Genomic DNA, 27,300 nt, shown 5'->3' with positions numbered 1-27,300 from the left:
AGAATTCCTGGATGCAGCATATTTACTGGAAATTAACACCTCTGGCATCAGTGAAGATTCCTAATGCTAAGTGAGACCACATTCCTGTACCAACTGACTGTTTAAGACTCATTGATACCCATCAATCAAATCTGATGCTTCTCATATCTGCTTTGACTCGGCAGTAGCAATACTGCCAGTAGGCAGAAAAAATGTAACAAATGCAGGATCTAATCTTCATAAAACATCCCATATCATCGAGAATTGAAATTTACATTCCTGCATGAATAACTGAAGTACTTTTGTTATCTAAGTGAAACACTTTTCCCAGCAATTTGAATCAAAATCAAAAGGACAATTTGTTACCTACATTATCCAAAATACTTTACTTCTTACTTTCAGACTGGTAAAGTCACTGCCCCTACTCTAATTAAAATAAAGTCAATATAGGCTTTATTCCTATCTGGTTCATAAAGCAAGGCTCAAATTGTATATGTGGTTTTCCATCAAAGCAAGAGATAAACCCCAGGATATACTAGCACATCTAAAAGATACTTTAATAAAGCTGCACTCATTATAACAATATTCATTGGTACACACGAGTAAATTCGACAAATGTACAATATCTGACATGATTTTAAAAGTACTGGATGCCAAAGAGGGGCAGTTGCAATATATTCACAAACAGTTCACAAAAATACCATGTAATGATATTACTGGTGAACTTATTAAAAAACTTTTCCAAGCTATTATATACACCATTCTTTTGAGTAACAGTACAGAAATATTCTGAAACCTTTATGCACATGCTTATTTCTTTTTTTTCTGAACAGTAGCAATCTTCAGAGCTTCTGTTGACTTAACTTGGCATTCTTCTCATGCAGAAACCTTCACCTGTATCAACCTGTCATATTTTCAGCAGCCTAGAGACAGAAAAAACATTTACTGCAAGTCACCAAAAGAGACATCACGTAGATAAAATAGTTACAGGAAAAGATTAAATTTAAATTTACCTAGAAAACTCAAAAATCTAAAAAACAGAATCTACTTATGAATGTTTCTCTAATGAACACTACTATTTTTTAAAAAAATAATGCTGTCAACTGCCATCACCCTTTACTAAAATAGCCATTGCTGTTTGCTTGTGTTCAATTTTATGTCCTGTATCTGAGCAGCTTTTATTCTGCATATTTTACCCTAATGGTTTGAAGTGCTTGAATGAATGAATGTTTGCCTCTGGAGTTTACTACTTCATATAATTTGTAGCAATTATTATTCTCACAGATAAGCTACTGACACAAAACTTAGAAGAAAGACACTAACCATAACTGTATGAATCACACTGCCAATTATTTGATGAAGAACATTACTATTTTTATTATTCAATAACTCAACCCAACCAACAAGATACAGTTGTTGAAGACTGACATTGGTAGATTTTAAGCCAGTTATGGAACAAACAGTCAAAGGACAGCAATAAGAATGATAAATCAGCAAAAGCAAATGAAAAAACCCTCAGTTACTTACACACACATGGTTAAATGCACACGTATGCACACACTGAAGCATGGACACAAATATAAAATATGCACGAGCATGGAGGAATGTCAAGTTAAAAGTAAAGTATGCAGTGTTCCAAACCAGAAGAAATATAAAGGTTTCCCTTCCAATTCCCAGAAATAAACAAATAGAAGATTCAGTAGAAAACAATAATGATTGTGATGTTAGGGTAGACCATAAAGAATGGAAATCCTTTAAAAGTCAAGTGAGGATTTATTTTTAAACCATTGTTAGCCTCTACTGGGTAAACAGGTAAACGCTAATACATGAAAAGCCATATATACACACATCATGAAATCCCCTCTTGCTGGTCTTTGGAAAGGTGTAAAGCACAGGTTGATGTGGTAAAAGCAGAGTATGTGAAGATTACACTACCTGTTTACAAGTAGTGTTGCATACTATTAGCTCTGAGGCTGTAGAAATGAGGTGAAATTGGTTAAAGGAGAAAGTAGCAATCTATTTGTGATATGATGCAGATAAGGAGGCAAATGGTGACTACAAACACCAAGAATAAAAGTCTGTGGGGTTTGGTTGTGGTTTTGGATTTTTATTTTTTCCTCTTCAAAAGAGTTAATCTAACTATTTGATTTGTACCATTTCCAGCATCATGTTTATTTGAGTTGTATTCATTACCTTTTCTATTGAACAGTTAATTTCCTTAATTAAATTAAGGCATCATATTTAAAAGTACAATTTACAAATAGAAGTATAGGAAGTTGCACGTATATCCAACTCTTTAAAAGAAATTTATAAGCTTTTGAAACACAAGCATTACCTTTAGGGCTTCTGTAGCCTTGCGCAGCTCTTTAATAACAGATGACAAGGCTTCTGGATTTATGCCTTGCTCACAAAGCCGCACACAAATAGACAACGTCTCCATATCCAAGCCAGTGTTTAATATCCTTGAAATCTCAAACAGAACTGCAACAGAAAAAAAATAAAATCACATTGGTCCCTATGAAATTTCAATAATCAAAATTGTTATTCGTCAACATTTAACTTCTTCAATAACCAACCATAGCAGCTGTCCATTGCAGTCTGAACTTCAGCAACAGAATTCATGTTCAGCTTTCCACCATAAGCTTTAAAGCTACAGCTTCTGACATAAACAACATGCTTTTCTGGTTCAGGAAACTTAATACCGAATAATGTAATCACCGGGTTAGAAAAAGTAAAAATTAAGTGAAGAATTCAACAATTATCATGCTTGCCAGTTATATAAAAGGTAGGCTACAAGAACACCCTGCATTTTTGAACTCCAGATACTGATGAAGTCCTTCTAAAATGAACTGGAAACATGTTCTTAAAGCTTTTATAAAGAGTATCAGAAATTTACTAGACACCTTCTTCCACAACTAAACTTGGCTTTAGGTCTAACATTAACACAAGTTTAATGATAGGCAATACTATTCAATTATTACATGTCCTGAATCAAGAACAGCATCACGTGACAGTATGAGATCTTCTGGAGAAGGAGATTCCAGTCTGTTTTGTTAGGAAATAAAGATCTCACACTCGCTCCTTCTAAATCTTCTCTGGAAGGCTCCTTTTTCCTTGATTCTCATAAACAGTTTGTATACATATATTGATAATCATGAAAAACCAACAGTATGGAGTATTTTGCTAACTAAAAATCCCCAAGGAAAGCCACTCGAGGTCCAAGGACACTCGCACTACGTGGTGTTTGAAGTCCTTTAGGCACCACAGAATCACAGAATCAGTTGGGTTGGAAGAGACCTCTGTGATCATCAAGTCCAACCCTTAATCCAACCCCACTTTGATTGCTTGATCACCTTAAAAACCTCCAGGGTCGGAGAATCCCCCACCTCTCTGGGCAGGCCATTCCAATGCCTGATTACTCTCTCTGGAAAGAACTTCTTCCCGATATCCAACCTAAACCTCCCCTAGCAGAGCTTAAGCCCATGCCCTCTTGTCCTGCTGTTGGTTGCCTGAGAGAAGAGACCAATCCCCACCTGGCTACAACATCCTTTCAGGCAGTGGTAGAGAGTGATGAGGTCTCCCATACGTGACATGAAGAAAAAAAAAGACACAGCTAAGCGTTGCATCTTCCAGCACCCGCCACCCTCTTCTCAGGAGAGGCACGCGCCTCTCTCCCAGCCCACCGGGCGGGCTCAAAGCCCTGGCGCTGTTCCTCAGCCGCCGCCCGTGCCCATCCCGCTGTCCCGGCCGTGCCACGCACCGTCCATAGTCTCCCGGGCCGCGTTCAGGCTAGCGGCGTTGCTCGCCATGGCGGCGAACCCGGAAGCGGAATAGAACGTGTCGCGAGCCCTGCCCTCGGCCCCACGTGACGCCCGAGGGGCGGGCTCTCTTTCGAATTCTCTCCCGGCGATTGGTCCGTTCGAGAAGGAGGGCGCCCTGCCATTGGCCTGACGGAGGAGGCCGCGCGTCGTAATTGGACAGTGTGGCCGGGGGGCGGGGCTGTTTAAAGGGCGCCCAGGGCGGCGGGCAGGGCAGGGGCGGTGAGATCCGGGCAGGTAACGGCGCTGCCCGTCGGGTCTCTCTCTCTCCGCGGCACCGCGCAGGGCAGGGCGGCTCCGCACCCGGCGCTGTGGCACCGTCCCGGGGACAAGAGTAAGAAGGGGCTGAGCGGAGGCGCTTCACCTGGGGCTCCACTGTTGTTTGCCGCCGCGGGGGCATGGGAGGCGCGCTGCGTGGGGAGGGAGCGGTGCCGCCCCCCGGGGCCCTCGGAGGCTGGGGCAGGCCGGCTAGGCCGGGGGTGGGTAGTGTTAGTGCCCGGGGGAAGCGGGACCTGCCCGCGGCACCGCGTCCTTCTCCCGCTGCCCCGGGACCTGCGGCGGCCGCAGCTGCAGGGCCGGGCCGGTGTGCGGCGGCGAACACGGGCTGTGGCCGCTCCGTCCCTTCCGTGCTGGCGGCTTGGACTGTGGCACCGGGGGACTCACGGCAGACCGTGCTGCCCGTGTCCCGTAAGCCCTCCTTGTTCGCGAAGGCCCCGAGCGCCAGGGCGTGGGGAGTGCTGCCCGCCAGCAGCATGTTTGGCTTCCTGGGCGTTTGGTTGCTTCTGGTGGTTGTTTGTGGATGGCTTTTTGGTTGCTTGTTATTTTGGTATTTGTTTGAAGTTTTGGGGTTTTTAGTCCTCCTTTTCATGTCCTTTCTTGTCTCGTTTTCATAGGTTCTGTTTATTTTTAATTGCATATACCAGCCTTATTTATCAGTCAGTAGGTCCAAGCCAAAGCTAACTTGGTTTTTGTTAGTCTTTAAATGCTGCTGGAACCTTGAAATGATTAATTGTTTTTTCTCAAAGCCATCAGGATGATCCTAAAATGTCGACATTATGCTTTCATTATTTTCCTTAATTTTTTTCTCTCCCTCTCTCTTTTTCAGGTATAGCTTGGTGTTATGGGTGATATAGATGAAGCTAAAATGCAGATAACACCAGAAACTCCAGGACGAGTCACAATCCTGAATCCTTTTGAAAGTCCCAGTGATTATTATACTCTTCAGGAGCAGATTGTCTCCAGTCCTTCGGTGTTTAAGTCAACAAAACCCTCATCAGTAAGATCTAGTCTTTAGTTGTGTAGCTATGTAGATGGAGTGCTAGTATTTTTAAACACATTTAAAAGGGTATTTTATTTAATGTCCATACATACTAAGCCAAAGAACTGTGTGGGTATTTGGAGTTTCTTCTCTTTACAGAAGTATGCTGCTTTTACTACCAACATTGTTGCTTAGCCTTCCTACTTCCTTAGATTTCTCTAGTCTTTAGATACTAAGCAATTGAGTACTAAAAAAAACCCTAGTTCCTGCTTACAGACTAAGCAGGCTGGTTGCAAATAAAACTTAATTGCATTTCTGTTATGAACTGTTTGTGTATTCAAGTTAATGATTTTGTATATATGCAACTTTTAGTTGTAAATTACACTCTGGTTTTCAGTGGAAATTACTTGCTAATAACCAGTAGAGAAGATACTGTGCTAATGAAACTAAAAAGACTCACTTGGTAGATAATTTTTCAAATGTATTTGAGCAGTTCTTTGTAATTGTTAGATAAAGAGCTGAAGCTGCTTTATTTCTGAACTGGGTTTTGTGCACAATGCATGACATGAGGGAGACTCTGCAAGATGCATATGGGGTTGCATGTCTTCAGGTCTTCAGAATGGGAGTTGAAAGGAAGTCTGCTCTTTTATTGGATAACATGGTTTAGGTACAGACTGGGTTTTCATGGAACCACAAATAGGATTGTGGCAATCTAGAAGCAACTAAGTTTTATCCCAAGTTATGTATCTTTAATAGATCTGCCTTCAGAAATTGAGAAGAAACTGACACCGCAGTTTGTAAATATTAGTTATAACCTTCCACTTAATGATACCTTGTAAATCACTGTAATACCACTGCCAGGGTAAGAAGCCTGACTGACTTGTTTTTTCTTAAGAGCAGATCATTTAAATAGAAACTCTTTTGATTGTCCTTGACAGAAACTATATGGAAGCTGTGGTTGTGTTGTTCCATTGAGATTTGTCCTGTAGTTTTATTTTTATCTTTTTTGGAATAGCAAGCATTAAGAGAGCTTTTTCTCTTTTTAGACTCCAGGAAAATTTAGGTGGTCTATTGATCAGCTTGCTCTAATAAATCCTGTGGAAATTGACTCAGAAGATGTTCGACGCCAAGCAATGTATTTGAGCCATGCTAGGTAACTTACAGTCTGTTCTCATGCAGTTAACTTAGCATTAATACTGGAACACTCTTCTTTTGCTTTATTAACACTTCAGCATAGCATTTGAGACTTGTTATTTCAGTCTTTTATCAAAAATTTTTACATGTCCATGACGTGGATATAATATTTAGATGAGGCTGCCTCTCTGTTGCTTCTTTTCAATGTTAAGAACTGCTGATCCACTCTGATTATGGTTTGGGAGACAGCCAGATAAAGGTACTCAATGGAAGCAAGAAAAAAAGATTACCAGGCTTGCTCTTCTGCTCCTTGCAACAACACGGTTTATCTTCTCAGAGTGTTCCATACTGAGAGCTATGAAGGATAGGCATTCTTTTGGGACTCCTGTAGAAGGGTAGAGCTGGGAAAGTGAGCTAGGGAAGCCAGTACTCCCTTTGAAAGATGTAGATTAGACTCAGTGTGAAGAAGAGGGGACCAGTGCTAGTTACTTGAAGTAGTTTGGAGACCTAATGTCAGCTTTTTTTCTTCCTCTGAAAATAACATCCATGGGGAAAATGAGTAGGTAAAACAGGCTTGGTATTTGGAGCTTAGCTTGAGGGATAATTTTACACACTACAGAACACTGTAGACACACTGTCTACAGAACAATATGTCAAGGAGAGGCCTTAATGGTGAATCCTGTAGATACTTCTGTACATTTTTCAGGTACAATTTGCACCTCATATCACAAAGCATCACAGTAATAGAATAATAAACCCAATCTTCCAACCTGTCTAGGTCGGGTTGCTAGTCCCATCCACCCTGACCTTTAATGTTTCCAGGGATGGGGCATCTAACACCTCCAAGCAACCCATTCCAGTGTTTCAACACCCTCCTCATAAAAAATACTGTGAAACAGTTATTCTTCTTAGTGTCTGACTGAACTACATCTCTCTTTTTGAATTGGAAGAGCTGTAGAAGGAATATAACTATCCTCAGCTGTATCTGTGATTCACCATGTCTTAATGTCAGTATTATTTTTCTTAATAACCCTTTGTTTCCTGGTCTTCTCTAGCAGCCAGTAGGTTTCAGACTCTAAAGATTTTTATACCTTATAAAGCCTTGAGCCTTTTGTTTTTTAGAGAGTCAATTACATTGTTTCTGGAAGTTTGTTTGGACACACACAAAGTAGGTTTAATCTAGATGATCTGGGTGACAGTTCCTGTGATGATTAGTGACTTGGCCTCTAGATATAAATGTCGCTTCATACCCACTGTGATTTTTATTTTTTAATCATCTCCTGTGACTAGAAGGAGGCTAGTTTGACTATGTGTAGGTTTGCTGTGTTCATGCTTGCACATTTCAGGGTACAGACCACAGTGGTTATTTCTGATGGCTGCAAACTGCACATGGTTAAATGCATTTATTTACAAGTGTGTAAGTATGGTCTTATGGAAGCTACAGTGTGATAAATACAGCTCTTGATGTTAAAAGTTCTTGATAAAAGAATTGAGCTGAGCTGGGCTAGCTAACAGCTGACTCTTATAAAGCCTATACATAATGAACTGTATATCGTTGTTAAAAGAGATAATTTATAACGCTTGTTAACAAGTAATTTTCTTCATTAGTTGCAAACAACCACAAGCTTCGGTAATTCTGTGTATAAATATGTCAAACCATTAATTCTCTGTAATGTAGTAAAAACAGTCTGAGGAGCAGCAAAGTGTAGAAGTCTGAGTGTGTATCACATATAGACTTGATTTGGTTAGTATTAATGTTTCCATAAACTGGGCATTGTTTATGTGCTGTGTGTTTATTGCTGACTATGTTAGAGAATAATAGTCTTATCAATAATCAAGCAGGCACATTGATAGAGTCTTGTCCACAAACTTTCCTCTTCATTTTTTATTTCTACTGGTAGAAATTGAGTGCTATGCTGTTATTCATTAATTAGTGAAAAATATCTCTACTGCATCTTGCATACTGTGTGTCGCAGTCTGCAAGTACCATGTTGCTTGAAGATGCATACAAAGCTGGCTGGTTTTTATTCTTGTTAAATACATACGACATTTTCACTTTGTTATTTTCCTTAAGTTATGCACAAAATTAAAAAACATTCTCTTTGCACTAACAGGTGCTTTTAGTGGGTGCTGTTTTCCCAGTTCTCCTGTTTGTCCTTTGGAATTTGGCTGTAAAAAGGCTTATTTACATGTGATTCGCTATTCATAACTACACAGTGATTGTTTGCTTTTTCTTTTTCGGTACAGTAACTGAATTTTGTGCGCGGGTCTTCACAGAACTCTCACTTAGTGTTATCCAGGCAGACATAATTGAAGATGTCATGTCCACACATTGTAGATTTATTCAAAGTGTGATAAGCCTGAAAGAAAGATCTGTGAAAGAGAATTTATGTATTAGGCACATCTGTGTGTGTTTGTGTAGCTAATAATGCGTTATCTGACTGGTTTCTAAAATTATTCAAGGTTAATTCAGGAATACTAACTGTGTATGAAGCCATTGTGTGATTGAGTCAAGACACTGATGAACATTTATAATCTTCAAAAGATTTTTTTACAATAAATTCCATAGTAGTAACTGAAAGTGAGATTTGAAGGTGACCATTAGAGGAAACATGAATATAGAATCTCACACATCATGGCTGAAATAATTACATATTTTTTAAAAAACTGTGTTAAAAGCTGCATAAGGGAATATGTTCATTGTTAGAAACTAAAATATGACATTGGATTCTAAACTGAAGAAAATATGGCAGTCTGTCTATTTGGCAGGGAGAACTCTGTGCTGGGAAAGTGGGCTGTGTCAATTTGAGTTTGCAAATTCCAGGAGTATCTTCAGTTTCCCTTCAATTCCTTACAGCTCAGTTTTTTAGTCTACTTTGTTTTGTAGTGTAAGTCTAATCTCACGGTAACTTTAACAGTAAAATTGATTCATGTGACGTTATTTTGGAAGGTCGGTTATAACTGACTTTTTGACCAGACTTGCTAATACAAGGAGTAAATAGAAGATTAGCAAATGTGTACTTATAAATGGTACAGATCTTTTTCAAATGAACTGACCTGAGAAGTGCTTTTATATTTCTAAATTTATAGTATAAGATTATTGTACATAACAGTAAAAACATCTTGTGATTCAGGGTTTAGTGCAATTGCATTTATAAAGCTTCTCTTGAGCATCTATAAATTATTGTATAGTTGGACATTACATTTTTTCCTACTTACTTGATGGTTTTGATAATTGAGTTGTTTTTCATTTGTTACTTAGAATTGATAAGGAGACAGAAGACAGAAGACAAAAAGCTATTGAGGAGGTAATAAAACTTTGTGCTATCAAATATTGATTTGTTTTCTGTCTACAAAAAAGATCCACGTCTATTACAGCATTTCAGAAACCAGAAGCCTGTTATATTTCAGTTAGAAAGTAATTTTGAATCCTCATCCATTGTAGCTGGAATCCACATGGGTTTCTTTGTCCCATCTTTTTTCACACACTTGTAGGCCAAAGTGACAGATTTTTTTCTTTCATGTAGATTGGCTAGTGGTAATGTAGCTGTAAGATAACTTATAAGTAGTTAACTTCTGGTTAAAATTAATGATTGAGCATTTGGGGGTTTACAGTAACTGTTACTATTTTATTGCTTTTTAAAAAGTATTTCAGATTTTTTGGGATTCCTTCCTTCCAAAGTCTGCTTAGCTGGGCACATGCCTTTATAGCTTGTATATCTTTACATCCATTTTTCATTTTTTTTACTATCCATTTGTCTAGCAGAGAAGGAAAAGTGTTTCAAATCTTCACTATAGAAATCTTAAGTGTAATTTCAATTTAAAAAAAACAAGGCTCTGATAGGAGAGTCTGTCAGTTTCTGTCTTTCTGAACAAAAAATTATTTTATGGTATCATAAAGGTGCTGTGTAGCTGGCCTGCAGCCTCAGATGCTTTGTTGTCCTATGTCTGCATTTAAAAGGATATTTCTTCCTCATGAGATATAAACTAATGGATTCAGCAGCCGGACAGCTCGAAACCATGTCTCTGATAGAAATTGTGCCTTTCATAGTTGCGTGTTTCAAGCTAAGGTTTTTCATTTGAGTCTGGCATTTATTGTGGAAACAGGATTTGCCATTTATTTCTTGAAGCTGTGTAATTGTGTTCATCTGCTCAGCCATCAGGGTGTTCCAGAGTGCAGCTGTGATGGTTGGTACCGTTTCTGGTTTGAAGAAAAACACTGAAGTGCCAGTAGTCATAAGTGTTTCACCACTAATGAATTTAGTCAAATACATTATTAATGTTGCCAAAAAGCCTTCATTTATCACTTTCACTGTTACTGCAGTGTCTCTTTATCACTTCTGTGAAATAGCTCAATTGTCAAAATACAGCTTAACAAACTGAAAAATTTGAAAATATTTTTGGCTACTGTGAAATAAGTAAGGTAGCAACAATTCAAATTTTAAATGAGTAATTATTTTTAAATGAAACTTTTCTTCAGTTTTCACTCTGAGGTGCTATGTGTCATAAAGAATATGGGGGTCTTCAAATCAAATTGTTTTTTCTTTAAACTCTCTAGGCCTGAAATAATGAAATACGTTCTGGGGGTTTTTTTATTGTTCAGGGCACTAATCTAAATTTGAGAATCACCAATTTTTAAAATTGCTGAGATGATTTGTTTTTATTCTGCTCTAGTTTTTCACAAAAAGACTCATAGTTCCTTCTCCTTGGACTGAACATGAAGGCAAGCAAGTTTCTCAGTTTAATTCAACTAAATGTAAGTTGCTTTTGTGTGTTCACCCAAAATAATGTTAACTTTTGGCGATATTGTCACGCTTAATTTGTTTCAACCACCATTTAAAGTTTAAGAACTGGTGATAAAATGAGGTACAACTGATAGATTTTCAGCTGTTCTCTCTAAGTGCTTTCTTTGTTTAAAAATTATTTATTAATCAAGAGTCTTATATAATTTTTCCTTTTTGCTCTTTTTGGTTCTTATTCTTAAACCTTTCTACTTTAATAGCCTGTCTTGAACCAATTTAATTTGTACACATAACTTTGCAGTGTTGATACTGGTAATAGCCAAGTTTTCTACTATGCTTTTTAATTCTGATATTTGCACATCTTACTTATTCTGACTGCTTTTCTCACCATATGGAAAATGGAATTCCCTTTTTTTTTACCCTTTCTTGTTACCCTTTTGTCATCTTAGTGTTCTGCTAGCTCATGGTCACTGCTTATGGGCTTCCTGGGTTTATTTTGTTTATGCCACTGTTGGATTTTATTCTAAGTACTGTTGTTAATGAAGTTTATATATAACCAGCAGACTACACAGTAAATGAGTTACAAGCTGGACAAATGTCAGCTATAAAGTACTGGTTACCTACAATATTGTTTGTCAGGAAATTCTTAAATAAGTGGTGATTTTTGCAAGGTTTGGAAAAGGCTAAACTTAATTTTTTTTTATCAAGGAAATGCAGCTTGTGGGTGGTGTATTTTTAATTGTTAATTGTAAGGTCATGATTTTTTTAGTAAACAATGTGACCCACAATCCCAGATCTGGGAAAGTGACCAATGAAGGAAAATGGTATAATGTGTTCTTTAGCAAAGATGAAATGTTTCTTCACCTCAATTCCAGACTGTTTTATGGAAATGTGTTCTGCTTGAACACAGCCTGTTAAGCTAAGCATAAACTAATTTGTTTTATATCTCTGTAATGCAGAGAAGGATGCAGGACACAAAGATTTGGGCAGTGTTGATGGAACTTCACTTTGCTTTTTTGAATAGAAAGGTGCTGAAGTTCTCTTGATCATCTATAATGATAAACTTTTTTCAGTACTCCTTTCTAATCTCTTCCAAACTTTGGTGCAAAAGTTTTGTTTAGTTGTATTAAATAGTCTAGCTTACTGCTTCTAAGGTTTCAAAACTGTGTGCCAATGCATGCTTAAATTTGTTGTTCTGTGTTTTACAGCCATTGATCTAAATAACATTTCTCCAATTGGAAGACAGCTAAGCTTGCAGCCGGGGAAGAGCAATGGTGGGTGAGGAAAAGGCAATGTCTAAAATAATAGGCTTTTTCTGAAGCAAAATAACCCATTTTTAATGACTATTTAATTTCAAAAGGGAATTATTTGTTCATTAATGTTCCCATAGAAATAGTTTTTCTTGAAGTGAGTGGTATATCCATTTCTCCTAGTAATTTAATTCCATTATACTCTGTTAAATTTTTTTGGAAGTAAAAAATGAAGTCCTCTGTAAGACTGTGGAGTGCATTTTTTCCAATGTGATGTGTGCACTTATTTTTTTAATTAAAAAGTGAATGTAAGGCTCAGGTTTATGAGTAAATTACAGTTTTGAGAAACCTTTAATGTGTTGAACTGTTATGGGTTAGAGAATCTTGATTATTTTCTATGCCAGATAAATACCAGAAATCTTAATACATCTTCTAAACTGTATTATTTCAGATAAATAAATAGTGGTTCTCCCCAGGGTATTTTGGTTCTTTTTCTCCCATTTTTCTTTGAATCCTTACTTTATTCAGAGATCTCTTTCCTCAGTTAACATAAAAGCCTCTAGAGAGGCATTCTTGCAACTCTTGGGTTTTTTATCTCTAGGCCTAGTGTGCTGCATATAGTGTTGTCAAATCAGAATCGTAGCTTTAATTAACTCTTTTCCTTATTGCAACTGTAATTTAAATAGCTCAATTGTGGTGTGATTTGAAAGTGAATTTTCATTTCCACAGTAAAAGGTCACTGAGCTAATTTTGTGGGGTTTATTCCTTGCAGCTGCTTGTCAAACAGTACTGTCTTTGCCAGTGGATTTTAATTTAGAGAAAATACTAGGTATGTCATGTGATATCTGTATTTCTGAATGTCTTAATCAAAAACTTGGTTTTGTATTGTTTGCTGAATGTTTTTCTTATGAAACACTGAGAACCAATTGTATGAATGAAAGTTTTAAGTATGTTTTCTAAATAGATAGTTACTGTATGTTGCATGGGACATGTGACGTAAATGATATGATTTGAGCATGGACATAAAGATATAAAAGGAGGGATATGGAGGCCAACTGGAAATTGTTCAACCTGGAGGAGACTGAGAGGAGAGACCTCATTGCAGTCCACAGCTTCCTTCTGAGGAGGAGGGACAGGCACTGATCTCTTCTCTGTGACAGGACCTGAGGGAATGGGCTGAAGTTGTGGCAGGGGAAGTTTAGGCTGGATAATAGGAAAAGGTTCTTGAACCTGAGGGTGGTTGGGCTCTGGAGCAGCTCCCCAGGAAAGTGGTCACAGCACCAAGCCTGACAGAGTTCATGAAGTGTTTGGATGATACTCTCAGGCACATGGTGTGACTCTTGGGGATGATCCTGTGCTGGGCCAGGAGTTGGACTCCGTGATCCTTGTGGGCCCCTTCCAACTCAGGATGTTCTATGAATTCTATGGAATTGATTAATAGTTCTGAATGCCTAAAAGGTAATAAGCAGAAGATACCCCTGCCTGCCCCAAACAGAGCAGTTGCTTAACTCTGCAGAGCTGATTGACTTATAGTCTGGCCATGACGCTCATAGTCCAACCTTGCCTTGAGTGATGCTGTGCTATAACTGTTGTGATTTTCTTGTGGCAAGACAGCCATGACTGCTGAGTGAGGAGGCAAGAGTCCAAATTAACTATCTATGTGCTACATCAAGCAATTGCTGCCACCTTTTCAAGCAAGGGAGCTGGAAAGGCCTGTTCTTACAGCTCGTATGTGGGAACAGGGTGTACAGCCAAATCAAGGGATTTTAACTGCATGGTCCTATTCTAGTATTAAGTTCACAACCCTGACTATGGGACATCAAAATTAAAACAGAATCATACCTGTTACCTTTTTTTTGTCTTCATAAGTGCTTCCATCAGCACGTAATTTAAGAGTTCATTAAAAATTTCTTCTACAAGGAATATCCAGTTAGAGTGTAGAGCAAGAGCAAAAAACTAAAATAATCTGATAAATTTTAGCATATTTTAACGGGTCTCTGTAAACTGCCCACTGATTGGACTTTCTTCAAGTTGAACCTGGTTTGCCTCTGGATGTATCACAAAAACCATCAAAGCACATGGTAGACCTAGAAAAGAGTTTAGTTTTGTTTGGGTAGCAAAATAATCCCTTTTGTGCAACTCAGATGCGAGGAATAATAGAATTTTGGGAAAAGACAAGTAAGTAGATGCTAGCCAAGATACATATTTTATTTTTTAAAAAAAATCAGACCTTAGTATTAAGGGATGATAGGCAGAAGTGGAACCTTAGTGCATGGAGTGGACTTGGTAACAAGCAATCTGTTGGGATAGGTGCCTAATTAGATTAATTGCTTGCTGTATTGGTAAATTGGAATAAATGTTGTAGTTTATTTATATATGTCTCTGTAGTGGAAGGTACCTTTTTTAATTCATTCTCATTGGAAACAACTTCTTCCCCACATTTCTAGGCGAATATTTTAGAACTGATGAATTTGCAGATCAGTCTCAGGAAAATCTGAGCTCTTCATCACTCAGAAGAAAACTGTTTTTAGAAGAAAATGGAAATGTATCTGGATGTTTGTCCCCTTCTCTGCATAGTCCATGCAGTAGTCAGCCACTTGGAGTGCTTTGTTCAATAGAATTATCTCCAGTGCGGTGCAGAAGCCCTCTGGACACATCTAGCTCAGTAAGTGGCTTGTTTTGTGGGCTGGATGGGATGTACTTTATGGGAGAATAGATGTTAGATTTAAACATGGTAGGGGCTTTTTTTTTCAAATTCAGAGAAAAATATGTGAATAAAAAGTCCTAATATATTACTGACTTTTTATTTTGTCAGATTACTTTGTTATGCCACTATTCTTTTGTGTAAAAGAAATTGTTGTAATTTTGTTATGAAAAGGAAGTAGGTTTAAGACGTACAAAAGACTTGCTGAAAGCATGTGAAACCTTTTCCTTTTCATAAAGTCTGTATACAAAAGAAGTGCTATTTAAATCTGTGAGCTGCTGTCTAGAGTACTAATTGATATGAACATGTTATATAATTATTTCCCTTACCGCTCACAAACTCATTTATAATGGAAGGAATGACCTGTGGTTCTTTGAATGCAGTGCTAAATATGCTTTTTTCTTATCCATTGACCAGAGTTTCAGATGAATAGACATTTATTAGAACACAGAACATAATGTCTGTTCTTTAAATTAGGCAAAGTGAATGTTATTCCCAGGTGGACATAGCACAGTTAAACTGGTTTAGATGATAGTTTCATCTGTTTGGTGGCTGAAGTGCATGGAATAAACTACCCTTAAGAATAGTGTGGCTTAAAAATAAAGTTCTATTATTGTAACCTGGTAAAGAATTTGTACAACTTAATTATACTGGAAGAACATGACCACTACTCTCTTAAGGAAAAGTATTTTCATGCTTTGCCTGCTGCTGAAATAAATAATTCAGAAAACATAGATTACATTAAAATATAAGTAGTGGCTGATGTTCATTTGCATTCCTATGAGTAACAAATTTAGATACTTGACTAGTTACACAGATAGCATTAATTTTCTGTTTAGGTTTCTTATAGTTCTTCAATATAATGGATGTAATAGGCCTGGTTGGCATTATGTGTCAGTTTGAGTCCATTGCTCTTGTTTACTGTGTGAAGGCATAAGGTCCAGGTGAAGAGTTGCACTGGAATATTTAGGCTAAACTATTCACAGAGATTGCCATTGTAGAGGATTAATCTTCCTTAGTGCAATATTGAATATTTAAGTGAGAACACTTTTTATATATACATTTTAGCCAAAGTTAACATTATGAAAATATGTTGTGTGATTTTGATATTTTTTTCTGAAGGGTCAGTTTTCATCAAGTCCTATTCAGGGAGGAACAAGAGCTTATAGTCTGGGAAGTATAACCAGTCCCACATTTTCAGAGAGTTCTCCTGCACGTTGTGGTTCTCCTACTTTTTCACCAATTGCTTTTCACATAAGAAAAACACCACTCTCAGGTATGGTTTAATTGTATATGTGTTACTCTTTCTTGAGTCATATATCTTCATTATAAAAAAACTTCTATTATAAAAACTGATGAATTCCTAGGGCAAGCTATTTCTGTTTGGAAATAAGTTAGTATGCTTGGCAGACCAGCAGTGTCCTCCTGTATGCCACATTTACTTTTTTAGCAGTGAAATATGTGAGACAATGAAATGTATATGCTTGTAAAAAATCAACTAGGGAAAATACTTTAGAAGGCAGCATGGAGGCCTTATAGGAATGAGAAAAAGTTAAAAAGGGTTAATTCAGTGTGGGAGGGAGTTTAAAGACACATGTCAGAACTAAATCAGGTCACAATTCTGATTTGGCCCAACTAGAAGTGTTTTAATGTCAATAGACAATGTTTAGTTTGAATTTTCAAATGATGCAGCCATGAAGATTGTTTCAAATGAAAAAACTGATGAGTCACAAACATTTTGTGTCCTCATTGCTCTAGAAAATGTCAGTATTTCATGCTGTGTCCATTACCTGGCAAGGCTTTAACGCCATGTTTATGCATGATTTTGCTGTAATGAACCTTGTGGTAGTTAACACCATTATATGTGGAGATTGCATAGATGTTTTTTCACTTGTTTGATCTTCTTAAACTTTATTGGTGCCACAAATTTCAATAGCTGTAGAATATCTGGACTGATACTTGTTCAGGAGAAACTCACAGAACCAGCCTTCAAACATTTTCCTTTGAATACTGTGAAGTACTGGCATTTGAAAATACAAGATCTCCAATACAGCAAACCATATCATAGAAAGCAAATTTGGTGTTAAAAATGGGAAAAAACCCTTGCCTGTACCATGATAGTTAAAATGTGCTGGTGGTTAGTTTGGTTTTTGGGGTTGGTTGTTTGATTTGGTTGGGATACAGCGGTCAGTGAAATACTATGTAGTTGGCTATAAATTATTGAATGCACTGTAGGCCTTTGAGGATCATGAGTTTTTTCTGTCAGGTGAAATTAAACTTTGTTGGTTTTTTTTTTTACAGACCAAAGAAAATTTACGTTTTGTTCTCCAGATATTCCTTCTTCCTCAAATAGAATGACACCCTCAAGTACAAGAAGTCCTTACATAGATGGTTGTTCTCCCATTAAAAATTGCTCTCCCATGAGGCTTGGAACTTGTAGAGGAACTGCCCAGTATCAGACTTCTGTTATTAGAATACCAATTGCAGTTGAGAATCACGGTGAGGATGAGGAAGATAAGGAAAATGTTTCCCCAACAGAAGCTCAGTTCCCAGAAATGGATAATGGAATAAACTTAAGTCAGGAAGACAGTGATACTTTTGCACATGGTACACATCTCGTAGTAGCAACTGTTTCTATTGCACCAGATCACTCCGAAGCTTGTCATCAAAGGCTGTCATCCTTTCAGGATATAGAAGGCTTAAAGGAAAATAATACTGTAGATATGGCTGATGCAGCCGAAGTGTCAGAGGAAAACACTTGGATAAAAGAAACAATTGGCAATAGCAATACACCAATGGCCAGCTTTATGACAGGAATTACTTTCAGTATCGAAAGCACTCGCATGTGCATGTCACCCCTTGCCGAAAGCAGTGCAATTCCTTGTGACAACAGCAGTATTCAGGTAAAAATAGTATTTTTTCTTCTTTATAAAACTGAGCTTGACATAATAACTTTGAATACATATACTATTCTGGAAGTAATTGTTATTTTCTCATATTGCATGTGGCATGTAGGTGGTATCATGACTTTTATCTCTTGCCTCCTATCCCCTTTTTCCTCTCAGTGGAGTTACAGCAATTACACATTATTCTCCTGTTGCTCTGTACAGCAGTACATTTAATCCAAACTAATTCTGACAGACCTGCTTACGATTTACTTTTATTATTAACTGATTGTACTTGGCTTGTTGGATTAAGTTCTGTTAATCAAATGAAAATCATATCAGGTGTCTGAGGGGTTTATTGATATTAAAATTACAGTACATTTTTCACACCCTGCTCCTTGATTTCAGGTGGACAGTGGTTACAATACACAGTCTTGTGGAACCAGCATTATGGATACTGCGGGGGCTGAAAACAGCTGCAGAGAAAATTATGAGAACGCTGCTGTATTTCAGAATAAATCTCAGCTGCTTAGAACAAAGGTAGGAACTAAATTGTGATACGAAAATGATAGGCTTCCCATCTAAAGCATCCATTCCTCATTTTGTTTGGGTTCAGGGAGCCTGAGGGGAGAGACAGGTGGTAACAAAGATGTTAATGTAGCATCATTTCAAGTATGTTGAAAACAGGGAATAAATGCAGGACAGATTATCTTAAGCTGGCAATAAAATTCATGTGTTTTATGACAAAGGCAGGTTGTTTCACAGGAAACTGAGGTATATGTGAGAATGGTAATTATGAGGCTGCTGTCAACCTCTGATGTACGTTAATCTGTCCCTTATTTTTTTCTGTTACTCTTGCTGCTTTTTCAATTGCTAAATTTTTAAATGTGTGCCTGTGGAGAAGGACATTTTTGGAGGAAAATTGGTGCTGATTTTCATAAACTTAATTGTCAAGTTTTGTAGACCATACTTGGCATGTTGACTTGGTGGGAAGCTTTCTGCTTGGGTACAGTTTTTTGATTTCAAGCACCCTGATGACCTATCTGAAAAAAAAATACCAAAAGACAATATGTATCTAGCAAGACTCCTAAACCCTTAATCTTGTGACTGATAGGAAGTAGTTCTACTTCCAGAGAATTGGAAGCAAGGCTAGTTTCTTTTGAGAAGAGAGCAAAGATCATCTCCTGTCACTTAGTAATTATGGTCTTACGGTCTTACAACTTAGTAGTTTATGGTCTGTGACTTAGTGTAATTTACAGTCCTTGAAGGGGACATAGTACTGACCAGTAGTACCAAATTATAAAAAAAACTCAAGTAAACATATTCAGCCCTGACTTCACTTCTATGTCTGACATACTCTAATAGCCACTTCCCTGCCAAGGTGAAGTGCAGACTGACAGTGTCTTACAGACCACTGACATCAAATTCTGAACTCTGCTTAGTTCAGACTGGGATAAATGTGTCCTTACAAGATGAAGAAGATGGATATTTTATCTTTAACTTCTAAAAACACCCACCTACTCTGAGTGTCCCAGTCACCCTGCTGGACATGGATTTAGATGCATGAGTGTATTTACCAAAATTAGTTGCCTAGTATCAAACCGCTGACCCAGAGGGACTCGCCAATGTCATGCAGCTGCTTTTTCCCAGTGTTATCAATCGCTAGATCCTGACTAAGCCCAATTTTGTATTTTAGATTAGGATTTAAGTATGAAGGCATTAAGTACTTCATCTCTCACAACAGAATCCCCAGAGAATGGAAATAAAAGGCACAGACATTGCAGGCTGAAAGAATAGTCTGGTTCTTTCAGAGCATGTGAGCTCTAAAAGGTGGTTCTTGCTGACAGCATGTTTCAAAGATGCGTGCAGAGAAAATGCGTTATTTCATTCTCATTTCAGAACAGGAGAGGTAGCACTTAAGGTACTTACTGTACTTGAAATTTGCAGATAATAAGTTTGGATCTTGTTTATTTTGGAGCATTTCTGTGAAAAGGGTTTTAAAATTAACTTTTTCTTACTCATCTAGGAGTGTTCTGTTTTAAGCCATAAGGACAATCAGTTGCTGAAAGCAAAATCTCCAGAGAAGCAATCCTGTTTCCAAAAAGCAAAACCACATAGTACAGTGTTTGGTCAAAATACAACTTGCAACATTTCTGCTTGGAAACATAAAACTGAAAATCAAGTTCATGGATTTCACAAAAGTGATGTGTAGTTTTCTGATGGAGAACTTGTGCTGTCTAATAAATTTTTATACATGGGACCTCAGTTACCTGGATTATACCTACTATTTTGCTTTGTTAATGCAAATGTAATAAATTGTCTGGTATATATTAACGAAGTTTTTAAATAACATGGGATTTTTTTAGGTCTTTACGAAAAATTTGTTATCATTAAGCAATCCTTTTTGAAAATTAAGGCATCTTAGACTTGGTACAGAGAATCAATAGTGATTTTTTCAGAATTGTGTTCCTTCTGTGATTAGGGTAGATTCCTTGTCTTCAAAGTCTGGACATAACTTCTGCTTCCAGAGGGCTGTTTTGGTTAGACTGACCAAACCTATGGTAACTTGCATAGGAACCAACATAACTGCAGAAACACATTTTAAGATTCGTCCCTCCCAAAGGCATGAGGGACATTTTTGTTTGTGGAAGAGAAAAAGCTAAGGAGTGCTGGTTTTTATTTGGATTGCTCTTCCCCAACCTCATTTATTTTGTGGCTTCATGAATACTAGCCATGAATACAAGGAGTGGGTCCCTGGACAGAAATGAACTGGTGGGGGTGTGATGAGAGCAAACCCTGAAGTTTAGTTCTTCTAGTAATATAAAACAAGCTTTGTGTCAAAAGCAGCTGTTTAGCAGTTCTCTGAACAGCTTATAGGTTGGCTGCCTATCTGTCAGTTAGGTTTACCGTGTACTTGGGTAAAATGTATCATTGGTTATTTAAAATTAAATGATAGTGTTATTGCTTTAGTGATTGTACTAATCTTGGAGTTGTTCACCTAACCCCACCAGTGCCTCCTCAGAACATGTGGATCCAAATTGACACTCCAGTACCCTTTGGAAGGAACCTAAGAAGGTGCACTAAGATAACTGGTCTCAGTACATTCCCTAAGAGAATGATGCAGCCTTCCTCCTATTAAAGTACACCATTACACTTCTCTGTTATAATTCCTAGTATTACTTTTTACATAAATTACGAAACTATTTAGATAAACCCTTAAAAATACAATTAACTTTTGCATGCCACTTATTTCAAAAAGTGTTAATATAAACAAACCCTTGATACATTCAGGAAAATCATTGATGAATTAAAGTAATGGGGATTGAGGAGGGTCTAGAAGCCCAGAACTCTGTCTAATCAAATCAGATTTGGTTAAATTTGATTTGATTTGTGTGAAAGAATCCATATGGTAATCTTCTAGCCCTAGTGACCAAAAGGGGAAGATGAGATAAGAAAAATACTGAGATTTCTGAGCCCTGTTAATGTAGAGCTCTGAAGTAAACTTTGTTGGGTTAACAAGACAGAGAAGTCCATTCTAATACACATTCCAGGGGAAGTAGCCCTTCTTTCATAGCAAGAATGTTCGGTCCCAAAGAGCCTGTACCAAAGTGATATAGGTGATGGCTGATGAGTAAGTAGCTATTGAGACACTAAGCCTGAAACCATCAGTCAGACTTAAATTTTAAGACATTTTTTAAAAATCTCAATGTGAACAGAATTGCATGGCATTAAAATCAATGTGTTAGACTTGAGACTTGTGTCTCGTTTGAATAGAACAGTTCTTGAAGTATTTTCATTAATAACTGCCCAATGAAGGCTTTCTGAAAAACATACTTAAGGGAAACTTCTGTATGTAGCACTTGGTTTTACTTCTTACATTGCAAAAATATTAAAAAATTTACTTTATCTTTCTAACCTGCAATCATGATGTGCATTATGTTTACATCTGTAGCAATTTAATCACTATTTCTGTAATGCGTCTTGGATTGACAGTAATTGAATCTGGCATCCTAAATTACCTATTTCATGATCTTCAAACAGTGCCCTATTAAAAGCTGGAAATACACTGGCCTGATAACTTTTTGGGGATGAATTTTGTTAAAAGTAGGAAATGAGCTCAGACTCCTGGAATAAGAATTATATTCAATAGGACCTTCAAAATTATTTAGCTTTAGCTTGAAAGTTGTCACTCAAAAGCAGGACACAGCTTGTGTGACATTTTTAAGTTATGTATAACCTTGTGTCTTTTTCTCATAACAGCTTTCTTTAACAGTAATTAAGGGTGAATTTCAGATTTATGGACTGTACAAAGGATTTATTTTTGCAATTGTGATGACTAAAATTAGTAATATTAGTTTAATGAATGTGAATGTTAAGGGGAAGATAAGCAGGGCGATCCAAATTATGACCTCTTTCTGAACTGCTCTGCATTATATGTGTAATTAAGATTTGGTTATATTTTTAAATTAGATTTTTTGAATTTTTAATAATATGTTCCATGATCAGAGGCTTTTGAAGGATTCACAAATAAAAAAGCAATCCCTAAAATATTTAATTTCACCCTATATTAGTATGTTCCTAACAGCAAAAATGTGTGAATGTGGGACATAAGGATGCCCCCTCAAGTAAATTGCCTGTATTTTCTGTCCTGTTTTGTAGTCTTTCAGTTTAATGGGAAATATTTATTTTATGAAAACATGCATTTTTTTAATTATGTTTGTACAACAGATTTGTAGAAGAAACTGACTGTGCAAATTACTGTGGAAATAACTTCCCCATTCTGTTTCTGTAGTTGTTCTTAATGCATTGGTTGGTACACATTGCACAAAACTGTCATTGTTTACATTAAATTAATTGCAGTGGTTTTAAGGAGAGTCCTTTAACATGCCTAATTGTAAATTGAGTCGAGGAACAAAATAAAGACATCTCTTTCATATCTACATTGTTCAGTGACTTCTTTCAATTCAGAGGTGCTAAGGAGAAAGCACTTAAGAGACCGACTTCTGTCAAGCCCTCAAATGGCCTTACAGCTGTTAAAAGAAACAGTACAATCATTCCTTCACTTGGCAGAAACATTTATTTTCACCCTGTCCTAGTTCAGCAGGAGAGACCAGCTAACCCTGTGTGGGGGTGATCAAAGCTGCGTATTCTACCCCCTCTATTCATTCCCCAAGGACAATGGGCCATTAGCAGCAGCTGCCCACGGAGACATTATCACCTTCACACCCAGCCTGAGGGGGCAGAGCTGCTAAGGGGCCATCAACAGTTCAATACCCCCTGGCTCCCAGAGTTAATCACCCATTGTGTGAGTCCCCGCCCAGGGGGAGGGACTGGGTGCTCTCTGAGGGTACATAAGTGGTGGGTAAGAAGACCTTGGGAACTTCTTGTCAGATCCAGAGGAGCAGCAGGACCTCGACAGAAGGAGATTACCACTCTCGCCCAGACCACAGCCCTTGCCTGCACCAACAGGTTTTTCATTTCCTTTTGCTCTGGACTTGGGGGAACCACAGGGGTCTCAGCACAAGGGCAAACAAACCCCCTTGGGTTTGTGCCCCAGGACACTGGGTTATACTGCTGGGGTTTTGTGAGTTGAAAGCAATTTCCCTTTTATGTCAGTGTTGTTATTGTAATATTATTATTAAATTTTAGCTCTGACTTATAATCTCTCTCGTGGTGAGTTCATTTCCCCTGTTGGTTCGCCTTTAAACCAGCACACACCCACAAGACAAAGGTGTAGATAGAGTTGTTTTTAAAAATACTGTTCTGCATACATGATCATAAAAAAGTAGCTTTTTAAAAACTTTTTACAGATTATTAAAATGTGTATTTAAAAAGTAAACAAAACCTGTTGCTAGCATTTTGCCCATAGGGAAAAATATGTAAATGAAAATAATTGTGTGACTTCTTATTAACTTTTATATCCAGCTATTTTTGTATCTTCTTTTTCTTCTTCTCTGGTTCATTGTTGCTGCTTGTCTCTGTAGACAGATTTGCAGGCACATCATTTCCTTGTATCTACAGTAAAAAAACCCAACAAACATCTTTTACTAAAACTTGTACAGACCTTTTATTTATACTTTTATAAGATAATGTGGGAATCACAACTGTAAACTGGGAAGAGATTAGATTTACAGACCAAGACTACAGACTGAACGCAGAGATGTTTTCTCTGTGTGAGACAGTATTTAAGTTGCTGGGACCTTTGGATGGATGGACACAAAGTGAATAATCACTACATGTGCACTTCCTCCTCTACTCCTTTCTTACCAGAAAGGATGACTAGTACCTGATGTTTAGGATAAGAGTATTTTAATCAGTACAGCCAATCAAGGGATAAACTAAAATTATAGCACTTATTTTTTTGTAGAGTAAGGACTTTCCCAGAAATTAGTACAAGTAGAATGGAAGGACAAGGGGAAAAAACGCGAACCACCACCTTGCCTTAGTTTTACTTTGTGTCTATTTTCAAACTGGGCCCCTTGGACTGGAGTTGCTGCCACAGAACTGTTCTGAGGCATGCCCTTCACAGCAGCTCTGATGAGCACAAGCATGGGGCAGCTCAGCAAGTGAATGCACATTAGGACACAAGGGTTCCTCTCTACGGGAAATTTCATTATCTACTCCCACTTGTTAAAATCACAAAGATCAGAATATTTACATGCATTTGGAAACACACTTTCTCAGGGAAAAAAGAAATAATGTTTGACTGTATAAACAACAATGAACTCTTGCATATTTTGGGTTGTCTTTTTCCTCTATGATTAGGGCTACTCAATTACTGCAACCATCTGTTTATCCAAAAAGTCACAGTAACTTAATGTAAATGCACAATCTTGTACTGTCATGCAAAATACTTCACAGGCCTAAAGTGTGAGACCAAGTGAAAACCTCAGTATCCCAGGCACAGTAAAAAGCTAGAACTGAAAAGTCTTAAGACCAGAGACAGGACATGATAGTTCTTAAAACATTATCAAGAAAAACTTTTTATATTGTGGGAGTTGGAGGAGAGAACAGCCATTGACAGCCAGGAATTATACAGAATTACCGTCTGAGCCACCAATCCCAGTTACACTGTAATTCACTGGAGCAAAAAGGAGACCCTACTGAGTTTTGGCAGATTTTCAAAGGGAGATTTGATTACAGAACCATGAAATTCAAGGTACTACTTCAGCAAATCATCACCCTTCCCATCAATGGAATATCCCAACGGGGCCAGAACAGAAATTTGTTAGAAGCCTCTATTCTTTCCAACAGTCTTCTGGGTTAAATTTCAATTTTACTGCATGATGATTTTTTGAACATTATTGAAGGGTAATAATGGTTGTGTGAATCTTGTTCCTTACCTTTGGTTCTACCAAGACCATACGCATTTTCTGATGTTGGATGTTGGAATCATCTAATGTAATGTTCACTTTCACTTTATCAAATACGTGTAATGTTGTGTCTTCCACAGTAAGTGATGGTACCTGAAAGTTCAAATTTTGTATAAATACTTGCAATGTCTTATATTTTTATAAAAATAAATATTTTTGTAGGAAAATATTAATGCTACATGTAAATAAAAATGGCCATAAATTACTGTCCTGAATTTTCAGTGTCATATCTGGTATATATGTTTTTTGCAGTAGTTACGCAGATAATTAGTTATCAATAGTATCTACTATGGAAACCACTGTCAGAACCTGTTTATTCAGACTTACAAAGACCATAGTGGCACTACTACTATGGATTAATAAACTTGCATTTAGACAAACCTCTCTTACCCTTCGAAATCCAACTAGAATAGATGTTAGTCATTCTGCTCACTTACCAAATCAAAAAATAAAGGTATTCTAAGAGCAAACTTCAAGAATAGTATGAACATACCTCATCGTTGTAATCCAGTTTTGGTGTTGGTTTGTCTTTTTCTTCAAAAAAGACTGTTCCTTCTAACCCATACTTAGGAATCAGAACCACAATTGCATTTTTTCTTACAAATAATATATATGCATCTTCATTTACTACTCCCTTGGTTTTGAAGAACAACTGTAACAAAATACACAAATAAATGAGCAATAAACATTCTCTTCTGAATTACAAATATACTGCCTTAAGAAAAATAACACATTCAAATACAAATCTGTACTTAGTGAGAATTACACAGCATATATTGAAAGATTTAAAAACTCGTAAACCATTTACAACATTACTGTAATATTAAGCATTCATCACATTTATAAAAGCACAAAACTAAAAGAATCCTCAAGATGCCATTATTCTGACTTTTTCAGAATCAGTAACGTAACCTTTAAGCTGTTCCTTAAAGAAGCATCCCTCAGCTTTAATAACTCCTGCAGACTTGCTTGGTTTTGCACTACAAAGTATCAGTCTCCCCTGCCCCTTTAAAACCAGAATGAATTGTCCACAGTTAACCCTCACACCTCAGGATCTTACCTGTGTATGGAATGCAACAGATGCTCTTTGCGCGTATTGTGCCATTTTGTGTCGGTAATTGAGATTTTTACACATATCTGCTAGTTTATGTTTATCTGTAAGTTCTGGGTAAGTACTGTCTGCTCCTATGGCCACTGCCAAAAGTCGATGCACTATAATATCAGCATACCTGCAAAGATGAGGTTAAATTATGGGTGACGCAGCAACACATACTTTTTGAAAATTAAAAAAAAATCTGAATGTTTGTTTTGTGAATCTTACAGATCTGAAAGTTTTTGTAATAATGACAGTCTGATGTCAACTCCCTTTATCAATTCAAGATCACCTTTGCTGACCAAAGATGCACTGCAGAGCCAGAATTAACTCTACTGTTTTCTAAGAAATTCTTTACTATATTGTAGCGATAGAGCCTGTGTTGTTGAATGCTTACAAAGAAGAAACAAAGTTTTATTTTTAGACTAAAGAATGGTGTTTCACCATTGCATCTTAAGCAAATTCCTCTTCCCTTTCCCATGAACTAAACAAATTTAGAGTAGAATGGTATTACAATGCCATTGATCTGCAAAGCATAATCACATTTGAATTTCTTGGCACCTAACTTCAGCCAGGAATTTTTTAACACATCTGGTAGGAACTAAAATTTACTATTTGGACTCTTAGAAGCTCCACAAATAATCCACATAAATGCGTACAAAGTTTAATCTGCATGTAAAGAGTTTCACTTGAAATGTTTCTAAAAAGCAAAAGATGGTAACAGACATTTTCCTCAAAATTCAGGTGATTCTTGGTTAGAGAAAAGCCCCAACCTACTTTTCCAAGAAGTACAATTACATTACAAGGCAACAGTTACAATAACAAGTTTCCAATTAGTGTTTTCATATGCAAAATACCGTCTCCTTAAAATTTAAACAGCTTCCATCTAAAAAAATGACTGGACTAACTCTGCCTCAGTCTCTGGCTGAGAAATGCTAACTGACCCCAAAGGGCATTACTATGCCAGAGATCTCCATTAGGGATATACTTCTATTACTTTTATGAGTCTTTTTAAAAATATTTCTAAATCTTAGAAGTTGTGGACAATAAACCTGGGAGCTTAC

The 27,300-nt window shown here is 37.2% G+C and overlaps 3 protein-coding genes across 4 annotated transcripts in view; 1 reads left to right on the top strand and 2 right to left on the bottom strand.

Moving 5' to 3' along the window:
* Positions 1-512: 512 nt before the first annotated feature.
* MZT1 (mitotic spindle organizing protein 1) lies at positions 513-3,828 on the bottom strand. The gene is made up of 3 exons (XM_071550098.1): positions 3,740-3,828; positions 2,315-2,460; positions 513-902 (listed from the first exon to the last, which is right to left on the bottom strand). Exons 1-3 carry the CDS (start codon positions 3,786-3,788, stop codon positions 879-881), a joined length of 219 nt encoding a protein of 72 aa, XP_071406199.1. The 5' UTR covers positions 3,789-3,828; the 3' UTR covers positions 513-878.
* A 173-nt stretch (positions 3,829-4,001) lies between these two features.
* Positions 4,002-23,070, top strand: BORA (BORA aurora kinase A activator). 2 transcript variants are annotated; one of them, XM_071550130.1, is made up of 12 exons: positions 4,002-4,131; positions 4,903-5,073; positions 6,102-6,208; positions 9,452-9,497; positions 10,864-10,945; positions 12,140-12,205; positions 12,954-13,010; positions 14,629-14,846; positions 16,008-16,161; positions 17,187-17,788; positions 18,179-18,310; positions 19,797-23,070. In XM_071550130.1, exons 2-12 carry the CDS (start codon positions 4,918-4,920, stop codon positions 19,980-19,982), a joined length of 1,806 nt encoding a protein of 601 aa, XP_071406231.1. In that variant the 5' UTR covers positions 4,002-4,131; positions 4,903-4,917; the 3' UTR covers positions 19,983-23,070. The 2 variants fall into 2 exon arrangements, with proteins under 2 accessions (XP_071406231.1, XP_071406237.1); XM_071550136.1 differs by lacking the exon at positions 12,954-13,010.
* The window catches only part of DIS3 (DIS3 homolog, exosome endoribonuclease and 3'-5' exoribonuclease), a 21,620-nt gene continuing 16,015 nt past the window's right edge, over positions 21,696-27,300 (bottom strand). Inside the window, exons 18-21 of the mRNA XM_071550108.1 lie at positions 26,204-26,372; positions 25,637-25,795; positions 25,114-25,236; positions 21,696-23,785 (exon numbers count right to left, since the gene is read on the bottom strand). Coding sequence (XP_071406209.1) covers positions 23,696-23,785; positions 25,114-25,236; positions 25,637-25,795; positions 26,204-26,372 — 541 coding nt within the window. The 3' untranslated portion in view covers positions 21,696-23,695. The remainder of the gene's footprint in view (positions 23,786-25,113; positions 25,237-25,636; positions 25,796-26,203; positions 26,373-27,300) is intronic.

This window comes from Pithys albifrons, chromosome 1, assembly GCF_047495875.1.
Source record: "Pithys albifrons albifrons isolate INPA30051 chromosome 1, PitAlb_v1, whole genome shotgun sequence".
Lineage (NCBI taxonomy): Eukaryota > Metazoa > Chordata > Aves > Passeriformes > Thamnophilidae > Pithys > Pithys albifrons.
This window is presented reverse-complemented; position numbering and strand designations above follow the sequence as displayed.